The 23,966-nt window shown below is 43.8% G+C and overlaps 1 protein-coding gene across 17 annotated transcripts in view; it reads right to left on the minus strand.

The window, feature by feature from the left end:
- Positions 1 to 23,966, minus strand: part of LOC110529554 (protein 4.1) — a 103,358-nt gene that overhangs the window by 9,419 nt on the left and 69,973 nt on the right. For 10 of the 17 annotated variants that reach the window (XR_005052828.1, XM_021611818.2, XM_036984959.1 and 7 more), the window contains 11 exons: positions 22,312 to 22,354; positions 15,333 to 15,408; positions 14,142 to 14,360; positions 13,152 to 13,239; positions 12,066 to 12,218; positions 11,656 to 11,753; positions 8,564 to 8,736; positions 6,112 to 6,209; positions 3,381 to 3,434; positions 3,214 to 3,246; positions 2,581 to 2,643 (listed from right to left, as the gene is read on the minus strand). Coding sequence is in view for 16 of the 17 variants with exons in the window: in XM_021611818.2 (XP_021467493.2) it covers positions 2,581 to 2,643; positions 3,214 to 3,246; positions 3,381 to 3,434; positions 6,112 to 6,209; positions 8,564 to 8,736; positions 11,656 to 11,753; positions 12,066 to 12,218; positions 13,152 to 13,239; positions 14,142 to 14,360; positions 15,333 to 15,408; positions 22,312 to 22,354 (1,098 nt within the window). In the remaining variant the exon portion in view is untranslated. The remainder of the gene's footprint in view (positions 1 to 2,580; positions 2,644 to 3,213; positions 3,247 to 3,380; positions 3,435 to 6,111; positions 6,210 to 8,563; positions 8,737 to 11,655; positions 11,754 to 12,065; positions 12,219 to 13,151; positions 13,240 to 14,141; positions 14,361 to 15,332; positions 15,409 to 22,311; positions 22,355 to 23,966) is intronic. The other 7 variants (XM_036984956.1, XM_036984962.1, XM_036984961.1 and 4 more) reach the window with 3 other exon arrangements.

The following is a 23,966-nucleotide window of genomic DNA, read 5'->3' on the forward strand; positions in this document are numbered from 1 at the left end:
AGTTGAGTAAATTCTTAAGTACATTTCTCCAATCTTTTGATCTCAAGGTCATATAGTAACTGCCATTTAAGCCATAACAGTCTAAGCCCTGTAAACTATATGGAAATGTTTCAAGGTCATACCAAGGATCATTTGATTTAGAATTTCTACACCCCCTTGAGGTATCAAATGTATTTTGGCCTTATTGCCATTAGCCCATACAAACTAAATTGACAACATTCACTACATGCATGGAACAGATAGATCTATTCTCGGGACTAAAGGAAGTGAGTCCTACAGTACCAGTCAAACGTTTGGGCACACCTCATTCAAGGGTTTTTCTTTATTTTTACTATGTTCTACATGGCAGAACGGTACTGTATATCTGAGAGATTTGAAAGATCAGGAAACAATGAATGTGCACACACACGCTTACCCCTTATTTTAGGCCACAAAACAGTCGCCATATATACAGTACCAATCAAAAGTTGACACATTTACTCAATCTAGGATTTTTCTTTATTTTTTTTTTTACCATTTTCTACATTGTAGAATAATAGTGAGAAGAAAAAAAAATCAGAAAGTAACCAAGTGTTAAATCAAAATATATTTTATATTTGAGATCTTCAAAGTAGCCACCCTTTGCCTTGATGATAGCTTTGCACACTCTTGGGATTATCTCAACCAGCTTCATGAGGTAGTCACCTGGAATGCATTTCAATTAACAGGTGTGCCTTGTTAAAAGTAAATTTGTGGAATTTCTTTCCTTCTTAATGCATTTGAGCCAATCAGTTATGTCGTGACAAGGTAGGGGTGATATACAGAAGATAGCCCTATTTGGTAAAAGACCAAGTCCATATTATGGAAAGAGCAGTTCAAATAAGCAAAGAGAAACGACAGACCATCATAACTTTAATTAAGACATGGTCAGTTCATCCGGAAAATGTAAAGAACTTTCAAAGTCTCTTCAAGTGCAGTCGCAAAAAGCATTAAGCACTATGATGAAACTGGCTCTCATGAGGACCGCCACAGGAAAGGAAAACCCAGAGTTACCTCTGCTGCAGAGGATAAGCTCATTAGAGTTACCAGCCTCAGAAATTGCAGCCCAAATAAATGCTTCACAGAGTCAAGTAACACACACATCACATCAACTGTCTGATTGAGGGGTTGGGTTAAATGCACAAGTTGAATGCATTCAGTTGTACTGAGTAGGTATCCCCCTTTCCCTTTCAGAGGAGATTGAGTGAATTAGGCCTTCATGATCGAATTGCGTCAAAGAAACCATTACTAAAAGGTCACCGATAAGAAGACTTGCTTGGGCCAAGAAACGAGCAATGGACATTAGACCGGTGGAAATCCGTCCTTTGGTCTGATGACTCCAAATTTGCCATTTTTGTTTCCAACTGCCGTGTCTTTGTGAGACACAGATTAGGTAAATGATCTGCGCATGTGTGGTTCCCACTGTGAAGCATTGAGGTGGTGGTGTGATGGTGCTTTGCTGGTGACACTGTCTGTGATTTATTTAGAATTCAAGGCACACTTAACCAGCATGGCTACCACAGCATTCTGCAGCGATACACCATTCCATCTGGTTTGCGCTTATTTGGAATATCATTTGTTTTTCAACAGAACAATGAAGAATATAAAATAGATTTTTTGATTACATGATTCCATGAGTTATTTCATAGTTGAGGTCTTCACTATTATTCTACAATGTAGAAAATAGTAAAAATAAAGAAAAACCCTTGAATGAGTAGGTGTGTCTAAACTTTTGTCTGGTACTGTACTGCAACTAGTATCGAGGGACCTTCAGACAAGTCTTGTAAGGCCTGTGGGCATGTTTGTGAGAGTCTCACCTTTCCACATGGTAGTTTGTTGCCCAAACTGTTAGGATGCTACAGACCAATGTTGGCAGATCGGCTGTGCTGACTTCAGACGAGCCCCAAGACACAATCGTGTTTGTGAGAGAGTCTCATCTTTCCATAGAGAGTCATAATAATAGGACAAACCGTTCCGACACTACAGACCATTTTGTGAGAAGACCGATTTTCGGGATGTCTCATGGTCTGGATGCGGTGGATTGAGACGCGGGGCAGCAGACAGCGACTATAGGAGGTTAAAGACATTCTGGTAATTACATAATTTTAAAGGGCACTAATGACAGTTCCACGTTTCTAATGTGTGAGATTATAGAACACTCTGGGTAGGTTTAGTTTGTTATCACACCATTACAAATGCACAACTTAAATCAAGCAAACCAGAGCAGGAAAATCCCTTATTGGGTCAGGGAAACATTAGTCCTGTTAAAAACACATCCCGGAAAATACTAAATATCCAAAACTATTTTCAACTCAATAACAGGAGAGGTTGAGCGTTCATCAGCGCTCCCCCTCGCCCCAATAAACCCTTTTTGTTCGGACATGCACCCCATCCCACATGCAAAATCATGCAATGGTGTTCAAAAACACACACAGAGATACAGAGCCTGAGAGTGAAAGGTAGACTGGAGAAGACAGCCTGGGACAGGAGCCAAGAGAGGACGCAGGTTTGGGCTTTGATTCCCTTTAGTTACGGGCCAATAGTTATCACAGTCATACCAACCTCCAACATTAAATTGCTATGTCTGACATATATATTTTCCCCCTGCACTCTCAACTTTCCGCTCTGTGGAATCAAAAAATGAAGACGCATTTGTGAAAAATACATAAAAAAGGAAATAAAATGCCTAAGCGCCCAGAGGTGATAATCTGTGCAGTCAGGACAGTTCCACTACAGAGCAGAGGCTGTGGAGACTGGGACAGAACTACACTGGACGTCCACTACTGGTCAGGGCAGACCAGAATGGACCCTGTCTAAACCACACGTCACCTTAGCTGTGTAGTCATTAACTAGAATACTGTAGAGATAGAGAATATTTACTCCTCACAAGGTAGAGCTTATTTGGGTGTTAATGCGTAGAATGCTGCAGCTAAGGCAAGCCTATCCAGAACAATGTCCTATCCTCAGCATGTTCAGCTGTGGTGGCGTGTGGTTGAACAGCAGTGTGTTGAGAAAAACCATACACGTCACAGATCACAGTGGCAGCAGCACAAAGAAACCAAAAACAAAGCATACATTCCTGCAGGACAAGTGAAACCCAGGTTACAAAATAAAGAGCAGCGAAGATATGAAAAAGCCCAGATGATCTATAGACAAAGTCACCATCAAACAATCAATCACAGTTAATCAATCAACCTGCTGGGAGGAGTCTGGCTCATCTCTTTTCATCTGTTAGCACCCAGGAGAAAAGGACATGTTAGTTTGATACCTGCACTGCCCAGAGCTCCGTGTATATACACTGCATTACAAATAATCTTAAAAGGTGCAGTATGATGGTAAAGATGCCCACTGCCCTCACAGACCTCAGTGCCTTCAGTAGGTGTGGCCGCCGCCCTTTCGCTAGGCTCCTCCTCTACCTGCGTGGTTTTTGTAGTGGGAATGGTTTTTTTTGTCGGGGAAAAGAAAAGGTGAAATGGATGATGAGAAAGCCTGATTCCCAGCAGCACCACCTAACGGTGCAATGTCATGTGACAGAGGGAGGAGCGCCTAGGCTCTGCCCACATGAGAGTGAGACCCGATGAGATGGGGGCGATGCACATGCTGGCCTCGGAATACTGGTCATTTTTCTGTGTAGAGCTGTTTTAACTGTTTTGTGTCATCTGTCATTTCCTACTTTATGTTTCTTATTGTTGCCTAAATGTCAGAAACTCGGGTGTACTAAATGTCAGAAACTCAGGTGTACTAAATGTCAGAAACCCGGGTGTACTAAATGTCAGAAACCCGGGTGTACTAAATGTCAGAAACCCGGGTGTACTAAATGGCGACTAATAGCACTGAATGGGACAGGGGGTGCAACACAGGCAATGACGTCCTTATAGGGCAAAACTAACTTGAAAACAGAGCTATATATACACACTAAATCTACCTGTGTATGACTATGGCATTTACAGCCAAACAGATAGGGAGGGACACAGGAATAAGAATTATCATTTTACAACACTAAAAAGGTTTAAATTATTTTTATGACAGAGCAGCCAATACTGGTACAATAAGAGTGATTAGTATTTAATAACTCATTTAAGATCTCTAAAGAATGGCGAAAGACTGAAATTCTATTTAGTAATTTTATACAGAAATCAAGGGTTTTAAGAAGAAAGGAGAGTGAAATATAACGGGGATGGAGGGAGTGCAGAACACAGACGTGCTGGCTAAGGTGAGGGGTGGGAGGAGCTGACAGAAGCAGGGGGGTGATGAGATGGTGCCATTCAGGCGGCGGGGTCACACAGCTGCTCACACAGCTCTTCCTGCAGCAGGGAAGTGTGTGTGTCAGTGTGTGTGTCTGAGCAGGGTGTGGCCACAGGGGGATGAGCGGGGACAGGTGCCTTATGCTCCAGGTAGCAGAGCGACAGGGCCAGGGGCAGGGCCAGGAGGAAGGCCAGAGCCAGGGACTGGGAGGCAGACAGCAGCAAAGCCAAGATGAACATGAATGAGTGCACCAGGGAGGGGGAGGAGAGGGGCAGGTAGCGCTGCAGCCCCGAGGGGATCAAGCAGGCAGCACAGTCCTTGGGAAGGCTGGGGAAGCAGAGGTAGCCGTCCGCATCCAGCAGAGAGAAGGGCAGGAAGCCCAGGCCCATCAACATCCCCAGCACGGAGAAGCCCAGACTGGACTGAGCCACATCATTGGCCTGGACGGGTGACCCATCCTGGGGCTCTGAGCTGCAGGCCAGGGGGGAGGGAGGAGGAAAGGCCTCTAGAGACTGGTGATGGTAGTGCCCTGTTGCAGCCAAACTGTCTGCATGCTGCTGGGGGGTAAAATCAGGATCCCAAATACCCGGGTAGTCCCCGTCCCCATCTAGCTGGCCCCAGGACAGGGGGTCGTCCTCCGAGATGTCGGACAGAACGTCTAGCTCAGAGATGGTGTCCAGGATGGGAGGGATGGATGAGTTGGAGGAGGATAAGGACAGGGGGAACATGAAGATTGACTACACAGTGATTAACCCGTCGTTTCCCCCATATAGAGAAAGAGAGAGAAGGCCACATGTAGACACCATGCAGGGAAGGAAGCGGTGAGGGGGAAAAACAAGCAGTAATCACAACCAAGAGAAGAAGAAACAAATGTGTGAAAAATAATAAAACGGTAAGAGGAAGGTGTGCGCAGGAAAAGAGGGGAGAAAGAAACACCATTAGTGAGACGTGTCAGGTCAGGGGTGCAGCAGAGTAACACGGGTGCAGACAAGAGGTCACATAGTGGGGGCAGTGAGAGGTCAGGGGTCAAAGGGTGGGTCCAAGAGGTGCTGGGGGAGGAGGGTCAAGCGCATTCTACAACTGTACAACAACAGGATCAGAACTGAGAACACTAGTGGACAGATGCAGAGAGAAGTCAGAGTAGATGACAGGAAGGGAAAGAATCTAAAGCAACCCAAAAACAGGAAGGTCTTTGTGATTGAGTTAGAGATATAGCACAGTTAAACTCTGGTTGTTCCCATTCAATTTGAATTCAAAACTCTTACTTTTAGCCCTGTCCCCTTCATTTTTACTTCCAGGTAAACCCCCCAGAGAACCAGAAATCTTCCCTGACCATGGCAGGACAACATCCGCCGAGCAAGAATCCAGTTAGTGGAGTCTCGATTAATATCAATGTTAGGAGGGGGAGGGGATCCTATTGGTGTACATTACCCCTAGTACAACTAAGACAGTGTCCCCCCCCCCCCCCCCCCCCCATAATGAAATAATGATATTGCATTATGGACAAGTCACTGTTATGTTAAGGATGAATATGATCCTTTATACAGCACCCACATGTCAAGAGAGTCTTGCACTCTCCTAATAGGAGTTATGGTACGAAGCAGACAGTTCAGAATGTCATCCTATAGCTCTGGCTAATTCAACTCCACAGTGCTGCAGTGACAAAACCAAGATTAAGTAAATAAATCTAAGCTAGACAGTGGAGATAATTAAGTTACTTTGAGACAAAATTATTAGGCATTAGTCAGACAGACTATTCATTTCCAATTCAACAACAGGATGTCAGATGTTTGGTTCTTCCTTGAAAGACAAGAGATTGAGTTAGATCATCCCGCTACCTCCTCTCACCTTGGAGGAGTCAGAGGAGAGTTCCAGGCCAGGCTCCCTGCCGTTCCCCACAGAGGTGGGGGCCGAGTCCTGGGCCTCGATCATGTTGATCACTGGCGCTGAAGGGGCACAAACAAGATGACACATATCTAAGCTTTATATAACATTCATATTCTCCATTCAGGTATGTATACTTCAAAGAGCTCTTCAATTCAGCACATCATGCTAATGTCAATGCATGGCCAGCAGAGGGCGCTCTAACCCCAGAGCACAGTTTAATCTGGACCATATGAAAACAATAAAAATGAAATGTACCTGCCTTTTGTGGATGAGATAAGACCATAATTGCATGGATTCATAGTACATACCAGACATGGCTATTTGTTTTGGTATAGTAAATGCCTATGTCCAATAGCTATTCAGATGGAAAGAGGTCAGAGAAATTACACAGGATTAGTTCTTTGGCTAAATGCTAGGTCTATGTGAAACTACAGTAATGATTGACATGTCATGCTAGCCGTAGTGTACAGTAGTGTATTTAGCAGTGCCAACACACACACAGTGGTGCGGTGTAGTCATGGATTCTTGAGGTTTAGTAGTAAGGGTTTGATATGGAACCTGATATCATTAGTAACTGACCATGCCAACCACAGCACAGCCGCCACTCCCTGTATTGTTGTGCCATGTGTTGGGAGGGGGGAGAGGGATTTATCCAGAGACCAGGACCAAATTCTCCTCGGCTAGTCTCATTCAGAGTCCCAGTCTCACACCTGCTGTGACTGTATCTGAAGCTCTGGGGGCCATAGTCAGGGGCCAGAGGAGAGAGATCGAAGTCTCCACGGCTGGCCAGACAGAAAACAAAATGGTTCCCTCCCGCCCTCTTCTTATTTTTCCCTCTACTACAGAGGAAGGCGAGGGAATTAATAATACACTGCATTGGGCTGATGATGAATGATCAAGAGGCTCAGAGAGGCCCTACATACAGGAGGGGGAAGAAGGAGAGAGGAAGCAAAGAAAAGGGATTCCAGAGCAGGCCCAGGTTAGCGTGAGTGAGTCGAGTAACCCTTTAATAATGAATGGCCCGGCCCTAGTACACATGGGGTATTTGGGACTGAGTTGAGTTATCCTAGATTTACAAGCTAGACAGACATTGCTAAATGTTATGGTAGGCTATTCATTGCAAAGTAAAGTATCGAGATTGGCATTCCTTTGGTGACTCATGTTCATCTAGGATTCTCATCCTAGATTTGTGCTGCTGAAGTTGGAAGCAAAAAACTGAACAGTCAATATAACACACTAATCTTTGTCAGAAGAGGTACTGCACATTTTCAAGCGTTACTACTTCACTTTCAGCTACACCATCACCCGCATTTAATCTGCATAGCAGCCGGGCCAGTCCAGTATTACTGTATTTTAGTCTAATTCCCCACATCACGCAAAGACACTAGGTTTTGCTCAGAGCAATTTCTAGAATGCTTTTATGGTGGAAAATAGGCTTACAAATTCACATGGACCTTGGCCTGAGAACATCCTTCATGCTTGTTAACGTTTTAGTGGCACTGTTTCTTTCCCATGTTAAATGTACAATGTAACATACACAGCCTGGGTCTAGTCATAGAGACACATTGAAATCCCCTGGTCAAAAAGAACAAGTCCAGTTTCATCCACAGTCCTTCCCAAAGCTCCAACAAAGGGGAAAAAGATGTTAGAGCCATTTCCTGTATATAGCCAATAGCAATGACAGTGGGGGAATGTGCCAAGCCTACAGCTAAACACTGACTGACTTTGTACAGGACACTGCAAAATGGTTCTTCTAAAAACACTTGGAAAAGAGAAATAGCCTCAGTAGGCTACAGAAATGCTCATCCCTAGTCATTGTAACATGTTTGGCTAAATGCAAAAGCAGCATAGTTCAGCTCACCAGACAGTTTGAGCTGACTAAAACTAGGAGGATAGTGGTTTGTTCCCTCTAAACTTGAATGGTTGGCGGGGGAACAGAACGCATGCTGAGGCACGTTGATGAGCGTTGTCACAGAACGGGTCCGTTTCTGTATATCTCACGGTAATGGTTTTCCTCTGATCCTGCGGGTCCTTTGTTACTATCTACTTCTCTCGCTCGCTGTTTTGGGAGTGTTTCTTCAGCAGTTTATCTAAATGTCTCTTTGATGGCAGGGCTGAGGTAGCCTGTGGTTCTGTGACGGCCCCCCTACGGTGTCTGCACTGAGCTGACTGAATGAGAACCCTCTCATGATCACAAAGAGACCGGCTGCTAGTGTAGGCCAGAATCAGAGGCTATGCTCCACTGAGTAACACTCATCTCCTCGCCTGCAGAGACAGCTATGGACTGACTCATACTGTACTCATTACCAGAATACCAGCGCTGCCCATAGTCCAAGGTAGTGGGCACTGGGCATAACAATACATCAACCCAAATCCCAACTGTGTGTGTGTGTTGTCTAGTGCCACTGCCTACCACCATCCAGGCTTCGTGAGATGCGCTTGCTGGAGGTGCGCTCGAAGTAGGGTGCCGGCCTGTCGATGAGGGTGCTGGCCTGTCGTGTTTGGGCCTGGGTCCGCCCACTGTAGCGGAACTTAGAGCCCAGTGTGAGGAACTTGGCTTTAGTGGGCGCTTCTGGAGTCATCAACCTGGAGTGAGAATAGGACCAAAATAAAATGAAACTATTCTGAAAACAAACAAATACTGTATCATATACAGTATTTGGTGCAGTGTGTAAACTCCATGTGGATATGTTATTTCAGTTTACTGGATGACAGTGAGGCTATATAGATAAAGAGTACTGTCTTTTTTCACTATAATATAAAAAAAAAAAAGCTTTTTATTACTTTTTAATAAAAAAAAAAATAAATGTCCTGCCTGTGACCTAGGCTAACCACAGGTGGAAGTGATAAACCTAGCTCTCTCTGTGTGTAAATACAGAGATTATGAATGAGTCATGAAGACCTAGGTAAAAGGGATCCGTTCAACAGTCTCATTGTTTGTCAGTGACCGTACGTGAACATGAGCTGTAAACCCCATCAAACTCTGGGCGCCGAACAGTAAGCGGTCTCCTATTCTCCTTCGCTGGCTCTGCGTAACAGCTGTGTTTGAGGCTAGATATTCAAAATCGTCCCTGCCCCTATCCTTAATCTCCTATGGAGACAGGGCTTTCCTGTCCGCCCATCTCCCCCCATTTGCTTTGCAGGGCCCCTCACTCAGACATTTATCACACACACACACACACACACACACACACAGCCTGAGGGAGCGGCAGGCTGGGGTCCAGATGTCTCTGGCATCTTTCTAGTGGTGTCAGGTTAAGCCATACTGGGGTCCTCTCCAAGGCTCTGCTCTCTGCTGTTATACAGGCAGACTAGGAAGGGGTCTGTTCTGTTGTTTATCCCAGGGGCATGCAGGCCAGGGCTGATTTCAACCCCATTTAAACACACTGGCCCTAGGTGTGCTGCTGGGATGTCAGGGTGTCTGTGGATCCCATTATGATCTCAGCATCCCAGCATGACCTCCATCCCAGCCCAGCCCGGGTCTGTCATGACATCATGCCCTCACATCACAGCCCAAGAAAAGACACTCTTCGGAACAAATTGCTAATAAGCGGGACAATTGAACTTCTCTAGGGTAGGGGGCAGCATTCAGAATTTTGGATGAAAAGCATGCCCAAATTAAACAGCCTGCTACTAGGGCCCAGAAGATATGATATGCATATAACTGGTAGATTTGGATAGAAAACACTAAAGTTTACAAAACTGTTAAAATTGTGTCTGAGTATAACAGAACTAATTTGGCAGGCAAAAACTTGAGAAATTGTTTCAGGCTTGTATTCTGATAAATGAGGGAGTAAAACCAGTCTGAATGAATGGACCCTGACGTGTCACAGAGCTTTTTCATGCGCAATCCCGAGAGAGTGCCTTTCTTGTTTACCTTTTATATTGACGACGTTATTGTCCGGTTGAAATATTATAGATTTAGGCTAAAAACAACCTGAAGATTGAATATAAACATCGTTTGACATGTTTCTATGAACTTTACGGATACAATTTGGATTTTTTTGCCTGCCTGTTTTGACTGAGTTTGAGCCTGTGGATTACTGAAGAAAACGTGAGGTTTTTGGATATAAAGAGACTTTATCGAACAAAATGAACATTTATTGAGTAAATGAATGTCTTCTGAGTGCAACCATATGAAGATCAAAGGTAAGGGATTCATTTTCTCTCTATTTCTGAGTTGTGTAACTCTTCTGCTTGGCTGGGTACTGTTTGTAATGATTTGTCTGCTGGGCCATGTTCTCAAATAAATTGTAAGGTATGCTTTCACCATAAAGCATTTTTTAAATCTGACACCGTGGTTGGATTCACAAGAAGTTCATCTTTAAACCTATGTAAAATATTGATATCAATATACAAGACCATTAAAGTGGATGGCAGTGTTTGAAATTCAAATTTGACAGATTAAGGACAGTCATTAGTAGGAGTTTCTTTTGCACACAGAAGAGCTGAATGAGAGAAGAGGAGAAAGAGGGGCGCTACAGGGCTTTGGGATATTACTGGTTGGGTTGAAGGCAAGGCAGTGAGTGATTGTTGCTTTGTGTTTGTTGAGGCTGTGGCTCCCCTCCTCGTTGTCCATGCCAAGAATAACACAACTCGATTAAACAGCCGAGGATCTCCATGCCGTATCTGGTTTCAATTTGGCGTGTGCCGACAATCCTCTTAAAAACTGTCAAATAATGAGATGCGCAGCAGGTGGGATTTATTATGTGATGCAACACACTTCCGCATTGTCTCCATACTGCTGTACCGTTTGTTTCTACTTGGCTACCTGACAAACTTCTGCTTTTTACTTTTAAGTATTTCATCAAACTCGGTACTTAACAAGTTTACCAAGGTCTTAGTTTTATCCTCACAACTTTTTTAAATTCAACTTTTTCACCCCGGATGCTTCATCTGGACATGGATCTACAGGACCTCCTCAGGGCAAAAAAAACCAAAACAAACTAAATAACATGATGCCTTCTCAGTGCAGTCGCTGTACTCTTAATATACAGGATTACTATCGCCTTGTGGTGAGGATAGCAGAGTTGCAAGCCGGGCTTAAGACGCAAATCATTAGGCAAGGGCAATTTAAGTGTAGGAAAAGATGATGCTGCATCTGTACCACAAATACAAGCGTCCCCTATACCATAAGAAGTTAAGCGCATGATAATGGCCATGGCTTTAGGCCTCAGACAGAGAAGCTGCCTGAACAAATAAGTGCATAGGGTTGGGGGGGGGGGGGGGGCATTTAACACTCCCCACTGACATGGGGTAGGACTAACTGTGTTAGCTTAGACACATTTCACAGAGTCAACAGGTTAGAAAGGGCCTATAGATAAAGTTGCAAGGTGGAACAGAACACTATAAAGAAAGGTGCAATCATTAAAAAACAACAGACTTCAGAGGACCTAACACACTAGTTCTTCCTGGTTCAGACATCTTTTAGAGTCTGATGCAGTGAGTTCGAGGTTAAACCTATGTTGGTGTCGTTGACATGGGAACGGAGAGTGTGATTGTTACCTGAAGAAGGTGTGATTCTCCACGCAGACCTTCCAGACTCTCTTGGCAGAGCGGTGGTTGGGCAGCTTGAAGCCCACGGTGCTCTCAAACTGCTCCGTCTGTAAGACAGAGCATATAGCGGAGTTACCCCGAGTACAAGAACTAGCCAAGTTAGAAAACATATGCTCCACAAAAAACGAGATATGGACCAAACCCCCCCCCCACAAAACTAGTTTGAATTGGCCTTGAGAAAGAAACATCTAAACATCAGCATTTCCATCTCCACAATCAAACCATGTCCTAACATTGTCAGTATTTGGCTCAATGACAGTCTCTTTCCTACAGCTGATCTCTGGAGTGGGTTTTGGAAAGGACAAGAGTAAATTGTGGAAATATCTTGTTTTTCCTCTGAGAGTGGTGCGGTTCTGTACCTCTCCCGGCCTGATTTTGATATAGAAGTTGCTACGTTTGTAGGAGATCTTGAGGATTTTTGGCCAGGCAAAGCGGTTTATCCGGAGTCGGTCTTTGTAGATCAGCAGGCCATTGGCACACACTCCCAACATGATGTCCACTCCCTCAGAGTCCTGCAGACACAAACAGCCAAAGCAACAGTTCAGCAAAGTGTAATGAACAGAAAACAGTCACGTTTGCAGCAGTACAGACAACATGGATAGAGAACAGACAACGTTCTCAGATTTCAGTCCAGAAGATTTATAATATTGCCAAGGCTCACAATGGAATAAGATTACATACAATTGAATAAGGCTGGATATGCAATCACCCCACCATAACTCAATGGTAACGTTATCGAACTTGCATGATGCCATAAAGGGTCTTTTAAGTCTGGGACATATGGATAGTTTGATACTGAGTGGCTATTGATTTGTGTATCAAACTGTAAAACGAGGAGGAAAATCCATCGTCGCCCCCCCCCCCCCCCCCCCCCCCACCCTCTCTCTCTCGTCCTCTCCCTATCCCCCCCTTCTCGCCATCCCCCTCTGTGCTCTAGACCAACAGAACATTTCTGGGAGTATTTTCAACCCATGTCCAGTACACCGGGAGAGAGAATGGTTCATTCCACAGGGCTGTTCCCATGCAGACGGCCCAGTGAAAAGAGCTCCGGCTCCACCACATGTATTTGTACAGCTGATGCACTTTCTGCTTTTGCTTTGTGTTTTCTGCCTGCCTCTCTTCCCCTCACTGCACACTACATCAAAGGAGCCTCCCTGAGTCCTGTGTGCTCTCACAGGAGTTTCAACAGACTTCCATACACAAAGAATGGAGCGTAGGAGAACAGTTCCTTGTTAAGGCTGTCTCCTTGTTAAGAACTTACAGTTCAATCGTTTTTTTTTACAGCTATGAGGTTGACATTTTCTCATTGCAGGGCATTTTATAAACACCACAAATGTATTTCCTAGTATTTCCCAAAACATGTATACAGCAGTGATTTCTTAAACAAAATCTCTGGTTGGATTGGACATTTCAAAACCCAGTGCCTGGGGCCGTGTGTCAGTCACCTTGGCATGGTGGAGATCGACACCATACATCGACAACTTCTTGGCGTTTTCTAAGAACTGGGTATCTGCTTGAGCAGGAGTCATCCCCCTAGAATGGTAGACAAAACATAGAACAATCCAAAACAAACAGAGGTGAAAAGTTCAAGTCAATGATAATTCAATCGACAAATGGGAGGTGCTGAAAACAGGGAATTCAAAATATGATCATCACAGGGTTTAGTACAGACCAGGGGTAATTTCCAATCTAATTTCTACACAGGTGTCTTTCCCCAGTCCCCACAGCCGGGTGGTTTTAAAGAGGCCCCTTCAGTGATGACTTCAATGTCAGTGTCAGAAGAGGGGATGATCGTGGACTACAAGAAAACTGAAGAGGAAGCACCTCCCTATCCCCATCGACGGGACAGTAGCGGAGAAGGTGGAAAGTTAAGTTCCTCGAAAAAGTATCATCCAGAAGGCGAGGTTGGTACAGGTGCATCAAATCTGGGACAGAGAGACTGAAAAACAGCTTCTATCTCAAGGCCATCAGACTGTTAAACAGCCATCGCTAACATAGAGGCTGCTACCAACATAGACTCAAATCTCTGGCCACGTAAATAAATGGACTTAATAAAAAGGTATCACTAGTCACCTTAAATAACGCCACTTTAATAATGTTTACAAATCCTACATTACTCATCTCATATGTATATACTGTATTCTATAACATCTACTGCATCTTGCCTATGCCGCACGCCATCGCTCACCCATATATTTATATATACACATATTCTATTCATCCCTTTACATTTGTGTGTATAATGTAGTTGTTGTGAATTTGGTAGATTACTTGTTAGATATTACTTCATTATCGGAACTACAAGCACAAGCATTTTGCTACACTCGCATTAACATCTGCTAACCATGTGTATGTGGCCATTAAAATGTGATTTGATTTGTGTCACTTCCTCTTGCTTGCTTTAAAGGGATAGTTCTCTGAACTACGGCTCTGACCTGTGAGTTTTGTGGAGCTCTACCACCTTCTCCTCCATCTCCTTAGTCTGTGAGGGGGCAAACTGGAAGTCGCTGATGTAGTCGAGGCGTTGCTCATCGGGGTCGTGATCTCCCAGCTCGGCCTGCAGGGAGTAGGAACCCAGCAGAGAGTGGGTGACGAAGGAGCAGGGCAGACGCCCCGAAATGATGTCCTGCCGCAGCTGAAGGCACAGGAGATATCTACAGGGAGATGGAGAGATGGGAGGAGGGGAAGAAAGAGAGTGAGAGGCGAGCGAGATGAATAAAAGGGCATGAAATAGATTTTGTACATTTGGTCTATGTTCATCATGACACTAATCCACTAGTTCAGATCTGACATGACATTTCAGCACGTGAACGTGGTGTGTGTGGGGGCGGTTTCCTGTGCCTTACAGTACAGCAGCAGCCTGCAGACTCACAACAGCAGAAATAGCGTGTGCGGTAATGGCACACAGAGAGAGAGGGAAAAAAAGGTAAGTGTGTGAGATGATTGCCTGTGACCTTGGATCTGGGGCTGTGCTGAAACTAAACTCTGGAGGCTGAAGACAGCTCCACTGCATTCGATATTGCTGCAACCTTTTGACGGGTGCCGATCAAAGAGGGCATTCTACGCTAGATTAGGGAGTAACCGGAGTGATCCCGCTGAGGGCTCAGAGCAGTGTGATGAGACACTGGGGGAACACACGGACATTGAACACTCCGTGTACAGCACACCGTTCCCCCTTGTGCTCTGCTCTTCTGACCTTATCAACCAGGGGTCTACTGCATGTTGCTGCTGTGGTGTGCAACTACTGTGCAGCACAGTACTACAGCACCCTTTACGGGATTAGAGGTTTATGTGAATAACAGTGCTTGCTTATGTGTTAGTTACGTGTGCATGCTGGCCGAAAAACAACATGTACTGTAGATACCGTAACAGTACAACTATTTACATTTCCTGAGTACAAAATACTCTGGAAAGATGTCAAAAGTGTGAATGCAACATTTTAACAGACTGTAGGTTATTGACTGCTCCGGGCCACCTGCGTGGCATACGTACATTCTGTGTTTGCACAACTGGGTAGATCATTTCGTTGCTATATGACTAACATAATAAAGCCAAACAATCAAATGTACAATGAAAAGGAGTGGCTGTTTGACCATTGTTTCCTTATGAAACGGACAGTACAATACCTGGTAATATCCTCGGTCAGCTGGGACGGATCAGGAGGGTAGAACTTGACATTGAACGCTAACTGCCAGGAGGTATCTGTGGAGAGAGAACAGGACTCATCTGATTTAAAGACTAAAGGAAATGCATCCTTCATTATCATAACACAACATATTATACATTCCTCTGAGGCGCCAGGCCACGTGTTCAAGCCTAGAAAGTGACTCCGGCTAAGCATTTGGGTGAGCGTTTGTACTGTCTGTAGAGGAAGGCAATTATTAGTTTAGTGTCAAGTAACCAACAAAGAAAAACAAGCGATGGTGGAATCTTCCCGAGCCAGATGTGCTAAGAACACACCCGTGATCAAACAGCTGTGCTCATCGACTGTCCGTAAGGAGTGTGGGTGTGGTGGGGGAGAGAAAGCAGAGACGGGGGAGAGGGGGCAGAGATGGAAAGAGGAAGAGAACACACTGGGAAGGAGCGCGAGGAAAGGCTTTGAAGTGGAAGTTTTATCAAGCCTGGAAAGACATGGGCCAGCCTGAGGAGTTGTTTTGATTTGGTCGTGCACAGAGACTAATCTAAAATGGAGTAGAAACAAGGCCTTTAAAATTACACTCCTTTTCATTTTGAGTATTCATTAGACACCCTGAGGGGACTTAATCAGTAAAATAGACTACATTTGGATTCAACCACCTAGCAGAAAACATTTCAGAACCACACACTCAACTCCCACAAAAGGGTTTATAAAATCAACATAAAATCTTCAACACTAAATCATGATATGGATTCACTTCTATATAAGCAAATCTACTTTCTAGTAGTAGCCTACTTTTTATATAGAGACTACTAGTGTTGGGGTCAAATGGGGGCCAGATGGGCTTAAGAGCCCTTTGCAGGGCTCCATGTTATACTTCCTGTTGTCAGCGATAAGAGAGCCGCCATGTGAGATGAGACAGGATTAGCAGTGCTAATACACACTACCTACTCAACTCTGTGTGTGTGTCCAGTCACAGACCACTGGCTTGATGTGGCAATGCCTAGAGCCTTGTCAGTATTAGGGTAGGGCTGGTTGTCACCTAGCAACCGCTAACTAAGAGAGAAAGAGAGAGAAGGGGTGGGTCGGGGGTAGCGCTATCCTGATTACACCGGGGAGAGAAGAGATGGATGATGATCAGTCTCTCACCCTCTGGGTGGGAGACATGATGTTATGCAATGGCTCAATTTACAACAAATATCCACCGTGTCCTGACATAACAGACTTAAATAGTCTTCCCACTCTCTTTCCCTGAAATTTATGTTCCAAAACATGAGGAATTCAGGCTTTCATCCAGAAAAGGGATAGTGAAATAAGAGGTAAGGAATTAGGGCCAGGCAAGGAAGGAATTCCATTGACTGTGCGGAGAAATGACATAAGGGGATAAATTAATTTCTCTTTTCAAGTCTGCACAACATCGAGAATTCAAGGAAAATCATAAAAAACAATGCTCTTTTCCCCCCCCTTTTTAAATCTACAAAACAAGAAGGAAAACCATGCCAAATTCACACATGCTTAGTACGGGCATGGGATACAGGATATGTTATTAAAGAGGAATTCCAAAAATTACCCCACAAACTAAACTGCCACTGTTCCTCTCCTGTTACAACTGTGGTCATATTGTAGTCATTGTCCTTTGGCCAGACCGAGCGGAGAGATCAGTGACCGTTTGAGGAAGCAAGGAGCAGTTATGTGAGGATCTGTCCAAGAACAGTGATTTCTTGGTGTGTGTGTGAGCAGTAGAGAAACTGTGCAGAACAGTATCTTCAACTGTCCAATTAGGTGTAGTATTTCAGGTGGGAATGGACAAAAATCGATAGCAAAAAAATGGTGTCATCTAGCACAGAAACAGCTTTGGAAATCAGGGTAATTTTTTAAGTGAGCATTCATGAGCAGACTCTTACAAAGTAAGCGTTTTTTTAAAGATGACCTTCAAAAAGTCAGCTGTGGTGGTGTGACATGGGCACAAGGGATTTCAGTCTCCCCCTCATCTCTGGCCTGTTTTTTGATTTTCAATTATCCTTGAAACGTTCCAGTCTGAGTCACAGGCTGAAGATAAATGGGTCTGAGCTGAGGCCTCAATTCATGTGATAGGCTAGCCTCCATTCCCTAGTACCACACACACACACTATAGAGTGCTATTACAGGGCACACAGGCACAGCAGCTTGCATGAAATGGAATTGGGAGGGGAGTGCCATATCATAGAATCATATCCACAAGCAGCAATACCTCCAGGGGTACGCGCAACGCTGTTCTTCGGGGGCACGCCAAATAAAAATGTGAATCACATTTATAAAAATATATAGACTACTGTTCAAAAGTTTGGGGGTCACTTAGAAATGTCCTTGTTTTTGAAATATATATATTTTTTGTCCATTAAAATATCAAATTGATCAGAAATAGTGTAGACATTGTTCATGTTGTAAATGGCTATTGTAGCTGGAAGGCCCATTATCAGCAACCATCACTCCTGTGTTCCAATGGCACGTTGTGTTAGCTAATCCAAGTTCATCATTTTAAAAAGGCTAATTGATCATTAGAAAAGCCTTTCGCAATTATGAAAGCACAGCCGAATACTGTTGCCCTAATTAAAGAAGCAATAAAACTGGCCTTCTTTAGACTAGTTGAGAATCTGGAGCATCAGCATTTGTGGGTTCGATTACAGGCTCAAAATGGCCAGAAACAAATAACATTCTACTTAAACTTGTCAGTCTATTCTTGTTCTGAGATAAGGCTATTCCATGCAAGAAACTGAAGATCTCGTACGATGCTGTGTACTACTCCCTTCACAGAACAGCACAAACTGGCCCTAAACAGAATAGAAAGAGTGGGAGTCCCCGGTACACAACAGAGCAAGAGGACAAGTACATTAGTGTGTCTAGTTTAAAAACAGATGACTCACAAGTCCTCAACTGGCAGCTTCATTAAATAATACCCGCAAAACACCAGTCTCAACGTCAACAGTGAAAAGGCGACTCTGGGATGCTGGCCTTCAAGGATGCTGGTTATCAAAGGGCAAAGTATTGAGAAGTCTTTTTTTGAATTGAGAGACGAGCTTAAAGTTCTCTTTACTGACCATAATTTTCACTTGTTTGACCGCTTGCATGATGACGAGTTTCTCACACTACTGGCCCACCTGGGTGATGTTTTTTCTCCCCTGAATGATCTGAATCTAGGATTACAGGGGCTCTCCAACTATATTCAAAGTGCAGGACAAAATTGAGGCTAAGAAGTTGGAGCTCTTATCTGTCTGCATTAACAAGGACAACACACAGGTCTTCCATCATTATGATTTTTTTGTGTGCAAATGAACTCAAGCTTACGGACAATGTCAAATGTGATATAAAACGGACAACACAAACTGGATTCGTTATCCCTTTCATGCCCTGCCTCCAGTCCATTTACCGATATCTGAACAAGAGAGCCTCATCGAAATTACAACAAGCGGTTCTGTGAAATGTATTTTAATCAGAATCCACCGCCATATTTCTGGATAGGGCTGCGACCATTGTTTCTTGCCTTGGCAAATCACGCTGTTAAGACACTGATGATCTTTGCAACCACATACCTATGAGAGTGGATTCTCGGCCCTCACTGGCATGAAAACTAAATACAGGCACAGACTGTGTGTGGAAAATGGTTTAAGACAGACTCTCTCCAATTCAACCCAATATTGCAGAGTTATGTGCATCCTTTCAAGCACACCATTCTCATTAACCTGTGGTGAGTTATTCACAAGGTTTTATATGTAAGATGGCTAAATAAAGAGCAAAATAAATGATTTGTATTTGTGTCCTGGTCCTATAAGAGCTCGTCGTCACTTCCCACGAGCCGGGTTGTGACAAACTCACCCTCATTCTTATGTTTAATAAATGTATCGTATAGTGTGTGTGTGTGTGTGTGTGTGTGGCAGGCTTACAATGATGGCAAAAAACAACAATTGAGAGTGCGCTGACCCTGGTGCTAGAGGGGGTACACAGCTGGAGGTTGAATGTTTGAAGGGGTACGGGACAATAAAAAGTTTGGGAACCACTGCTCTAGAGGTTAAGAGCGTTGGATCAGTAACCGAAAGGTTGCTAGTTCGAATCCAGAGCCGAGTAGTTGGGAAAATAATCTTTCGTTCTGCCCTTGAGGAATTCACTTAACACTAATTTCTCCTGTAAATTGCTCTGGATAAGAGCATTTTTAGTAAATCGACTAAAGCCTAAATAAAAACACTTTTTTTTTTACGCACATGTACACGCTAGAATTAGAATGCACGGTAGAGTATGAGAGAAAACAAATGTCATCAAGCATTTCATTTTAAAAGTATTTTTTTCTTGCGTCTACACAAAGCAATGCTGGTAAAGTGAGAGGATAAATTGCCAGAAAAGAGACTGTTTGCATTATGTCTGGAATTGTGACGTGTATAGTAAAAAAAAAAATTAAAAAAAATGTAAGTCTACATTTAGTGTTTATAATGTAATGACCTGGCTAGATCATAAATGACAAAAGTCCAGACAGAGAATTGAGTTTACGAATTCCCCGTTTATTAACAACTCAAAACAGGCTACTGTTTGGCTGTTGCCCACGCAAAATAAATCAAGGATCCCAGTATAAAACACTGACAATCTCTTGTTAAGATGGTTAACGTAAGAGAGAACAATGGCTAAGCATGGTCTTGCACTTGCAGTGCTCCACCAACCACAAGGATGCTTGGCACCGGAACACTCTAGACATTCCAGTGGTTGGCAGATAGTAGGTTGACTAGCATGTCAAACCCTGCAAACACTGGGTACTGGTAAGTACAACACAACAAACAAACAGCATAACACACAGCTGTCTGTGCAGGTAGCTACAAAAAGTTTAGCTGCCATTGCCAATAATACATTTTTGCAAACAATAACTTTATGCCCACCATTGTTGATTTCAAGCACATAGCCTACAGGCACATAGCCTATGCAGGCCACGGCTGGGAAACTCGAGGAACATTGTTCAAGAGAGAATATTGTTAAGCAGAAAGATTGAGACTAGCTTAATTTCATCCAAAAATGTAGGAAGAGGATAGCTAGCTTTTGCAAGCTAACGTTATCTGCTGTCACTTCAACAAGAAGCAACTGAACACATTGACCATAAAATCCACCCCTCCAAAGAAAGTATGGCTCCGTGGCTTCTCCGAGACAACACCCGATCTGTGATCGGATCCACGGCCGAAGCATGGCATTTCAGTAGAGCCAGCCCTCGGCAGGCCGTATAGAAAACTCTATAGAGCATAGAGGTAGCAAGCTTGCTAGCTATTTAATTTACCCAGTTCACTTCTATGCCAGGGATAATGCTCACAGCTGTTTGAGATGCTTTAGCGCCACAATGGACAGCATCCACTTTGAGAAACAACTTCTTGTTAAAGTCATCCTTCCATTGTTGATAGCCCTGGAAGTTCAGGGATGAAATGTGCCCCGCAGATTGACGAGTAGACACCCAATTTACCCGTCTCATTTTCAAATTGATCCTACTTTTAATAAGTTTTTAATTCACCATGTGACACTGACCCCAGGACATTGCGGGGTTGTTTTTACAAAGCTAGAGATGACTTGGAGAAAACCTCAAACCCAATGTTTAGAACGACAATATTATAACAATTGCTTTAAAGAGTTTGTAATTTGGGAAGGTTTTCTTGGGGTTCTCCAAGTTACTATTATATGCGTTTCTGGTATTGAGAAATAGGCGCTACACCGCCTTTAAAGAAAATGGAGTGTCCCAATATCTACCATTTCCCTGGATCCCACGGGCAGTCAGTGACCATAAACCCCTAATGATCTCAGTTACAGACTTGGTAGTGAACTCTGCCTGCCTATAGACCGGAATCAGTCAAGTCAGTATAACTGTGGTCTCACTTGTCAGAAAGTCAACGGATCTGGAGCACTATCTCAGAGAGCAAACTGTGGCTGACAGACAGGTATAAGGCATCTGTTCCTCACTCATTGACGCAAGGTGTTCAAACAGTTCAAACAAGACAGAGATAAGTCGAGAAAACAGGCATAGCTTTGGTTGCTGGACAGCCAGGTAAAATGGGGATTTCTTTGCTGACGGTCATCTGCTCTTAAATGTTCTTGCATCGTCACTGACAGCCGCTGTCACAGTCGGTGTGGCAGAAAACTCAAACACAGAACGACCAAAAGGCACTAATAAGCATGGCTGTGCCTGGCTTAGTGCAGTGACTGGGTCCTGGGTGACCTGCAGATGTGGGTTTGGATAACAACATTAAAATCACTACCAGGCAGCACAATGGGTCTTTATTGAACCAGGCAGGGGTACAACACATAAAGCAGCCTTGACTGTTGCATCTTTCAGAGGGAGGATCCCATTCCCTTTCTCTCCCCTGAAGGAGGGACCAGACCAGCCCAGCGACTCTGAACATGATGCAAACGGATACATCAAGTTAAGGAGAGAGAAAGAGGCCAGTTTTGGGCCGCTGTAGACTAACGCATACCAGGCCCTGGACAGGAAAGTACCTCCGCTCGGAGCTGCCGTTCCCATGGCTAGAATGAATTCCCTCTGTGTGTTTATAAATGCCTGGTCGTTGTTACTGGCAGTGCTCTGGAAGTATCAGACTGGGGATGGGTGAGCAGCCTCCCCCCACCCAACACACATCATCCCAAACACATCCCCCCCCCGCACCATCCAGAATTACTGCAATCCAGTTACCAGATGTGAAAAGAGCATGTCACTCCAGGAGACGATAAATAACGTATCTGCTCAAGATCCAGTAAATGTCAACAGTAACATTAGTTATTAGTTTTACTGGAATAGACTTGGGGGATAGAGTGATCGAGTGCTTTGTTAGGAGAAATTATAGGGTATAGTGTGGAAGTCTTTCTTGAGGTTGGTATGTACAGTAAAGCCAATTGGTGTGAACTCCGGTGGCCATGTTACTTAATGAGACACTTCATACAGAAAGTTTCAAAAAGGTTAAAAAGCCACAACTTACTGCAGATCTGACGTTTGATCTCCTTTGTAGGGTCCAGCCAGCACTATAGAAGAGAAACAAAGGAGATATAAGCTGTGGTATTAACAAGTACGCAGAAATTGTAACACAGTATCAAACTTCTACCAATTAATCAGACTTCAAATTTTCCCTGTTGAGTAACCACGGTGATTGGCAACACGTTAGAATAATGAGATGGGATTTTGATTGTAAAAGCATTCATAATGCAATTAACTACTATACCACCTAAACATAGAACACTGTGCCGTTTCTAATACAAATACACTAGGACCTCCTTTTATTTCCCTTCTCAGGTACTTTAGTAGATCAGGTATGTCAAGAAAAGTAGAATCAAACACAAGACAGAAGGTAGCATTTTGCACAGAGCTACTGTAAAGAGCATAACTCTCAATTTAGCACCAGTCCAGACCACAGACAACAAAACTAGCCATGGTGGTCATTACTGGTCTGATCCCTGAACTTCAGCACACCACTTTCATATAAACAAACACACATGATGAAAACACATTCCACTAAACTACACAGCCTAGCCTCTTCCCTCATCTCCACACCCCACCCCCGTGGCTAGCCTACAGTTTCCAGTTCAAAGTGGAACAAAAGTCAGCATTTAGCCCCACTGCAAATATGCTAATCTCGCTCCCAACAGTCTCCCTCACGGACTGATCTGGAGCCTGCAGAGACAGTGGAGCGTGTTGACTGTCTCATTAACTTCTCTAGGGTAGGGGACAGCATTGGGAATTTTGGATGAAAAGTGTGCCCAAATTCCACTGCCCGCTACTCTGCCATAAAAGATAGAATATGCATATAAGATTTGGATAGAAAACACTGAAGTTTCTAAAACTGTTTGAATGATGTCTGTGTGTAACAGAACTCATATGGCAGGCAAAAACCGGAGAAAAAATCCAATCAGGAAGTGGGAAATCTGAGGTTTGTAGTTTCGACTCGTCCTATATAATACACAGTGTCTATGGGGTCATGTTGCACTTCCTAAGGCTTCCACTAGATGTCAACAGTCTTTAGAACCTTGTTTGATGCTTCTACTGTGATGTGGGGGCAAATGAGAGGGGAATGAGTCAGAGGTCTGCCAGCAGCCACGAGCTCAGTCTCGCACGTTCACGTGAGAGCGACCTGCATTCCATTGCATTTCTGAAGACAAAGGAATTCTCCGGTTGGAACATTATTGAAGATTTATGTTAAAAACATTCCTAAAGATTGATTCTATACATCGTTTGACATGTTTCTACGGACTGTAACGGAACTTTTGGACTTTGTCTGCTCGTGCGCCATGAAGTTGGAATACAGGGCTGAACGTGCTAACAACGAGGAGGATTTTGGACATAAATGATGGACATTATCGAACAAAACAAACATTTGTTGTGGAACTGGGATTCCTGGGAGTGCATTCTGATGAAGATCAAAGGTAAGTGAACATTTATAATGCTATTTCTGACTTCTGTTGACTCAAACATAGCACATATCAATTTGGCTTGATTTGTCGTCTGAGCGCCGTACTCATGTTTTTATTTTTTTATTTAAAAATCTGACACAGCGGTTGCATTAAGGAGAAGTATATCTTTAATTCTGTGAATAACACTTGTATCGTTTATCAATGTTTATTATGAGTATTTCTGTAAATT

This window comes from Oncorhynchus mykiss, chromosome 8 (genome assembly GCF_013265735.2).
Source record: "Oncorhynchus mykiss isolate Arlee chromosome 8, USDA_OmykA_1.1, whole genome shotgun sequence".
In the NCBI taxonomy this organism is placed as follows: Eukaryota; Metazoa; Chordata; class Actinopteri; order Salmoniformes; family Salmonidae; genus Oncorhynchus; species Oncorhynchus mykiss.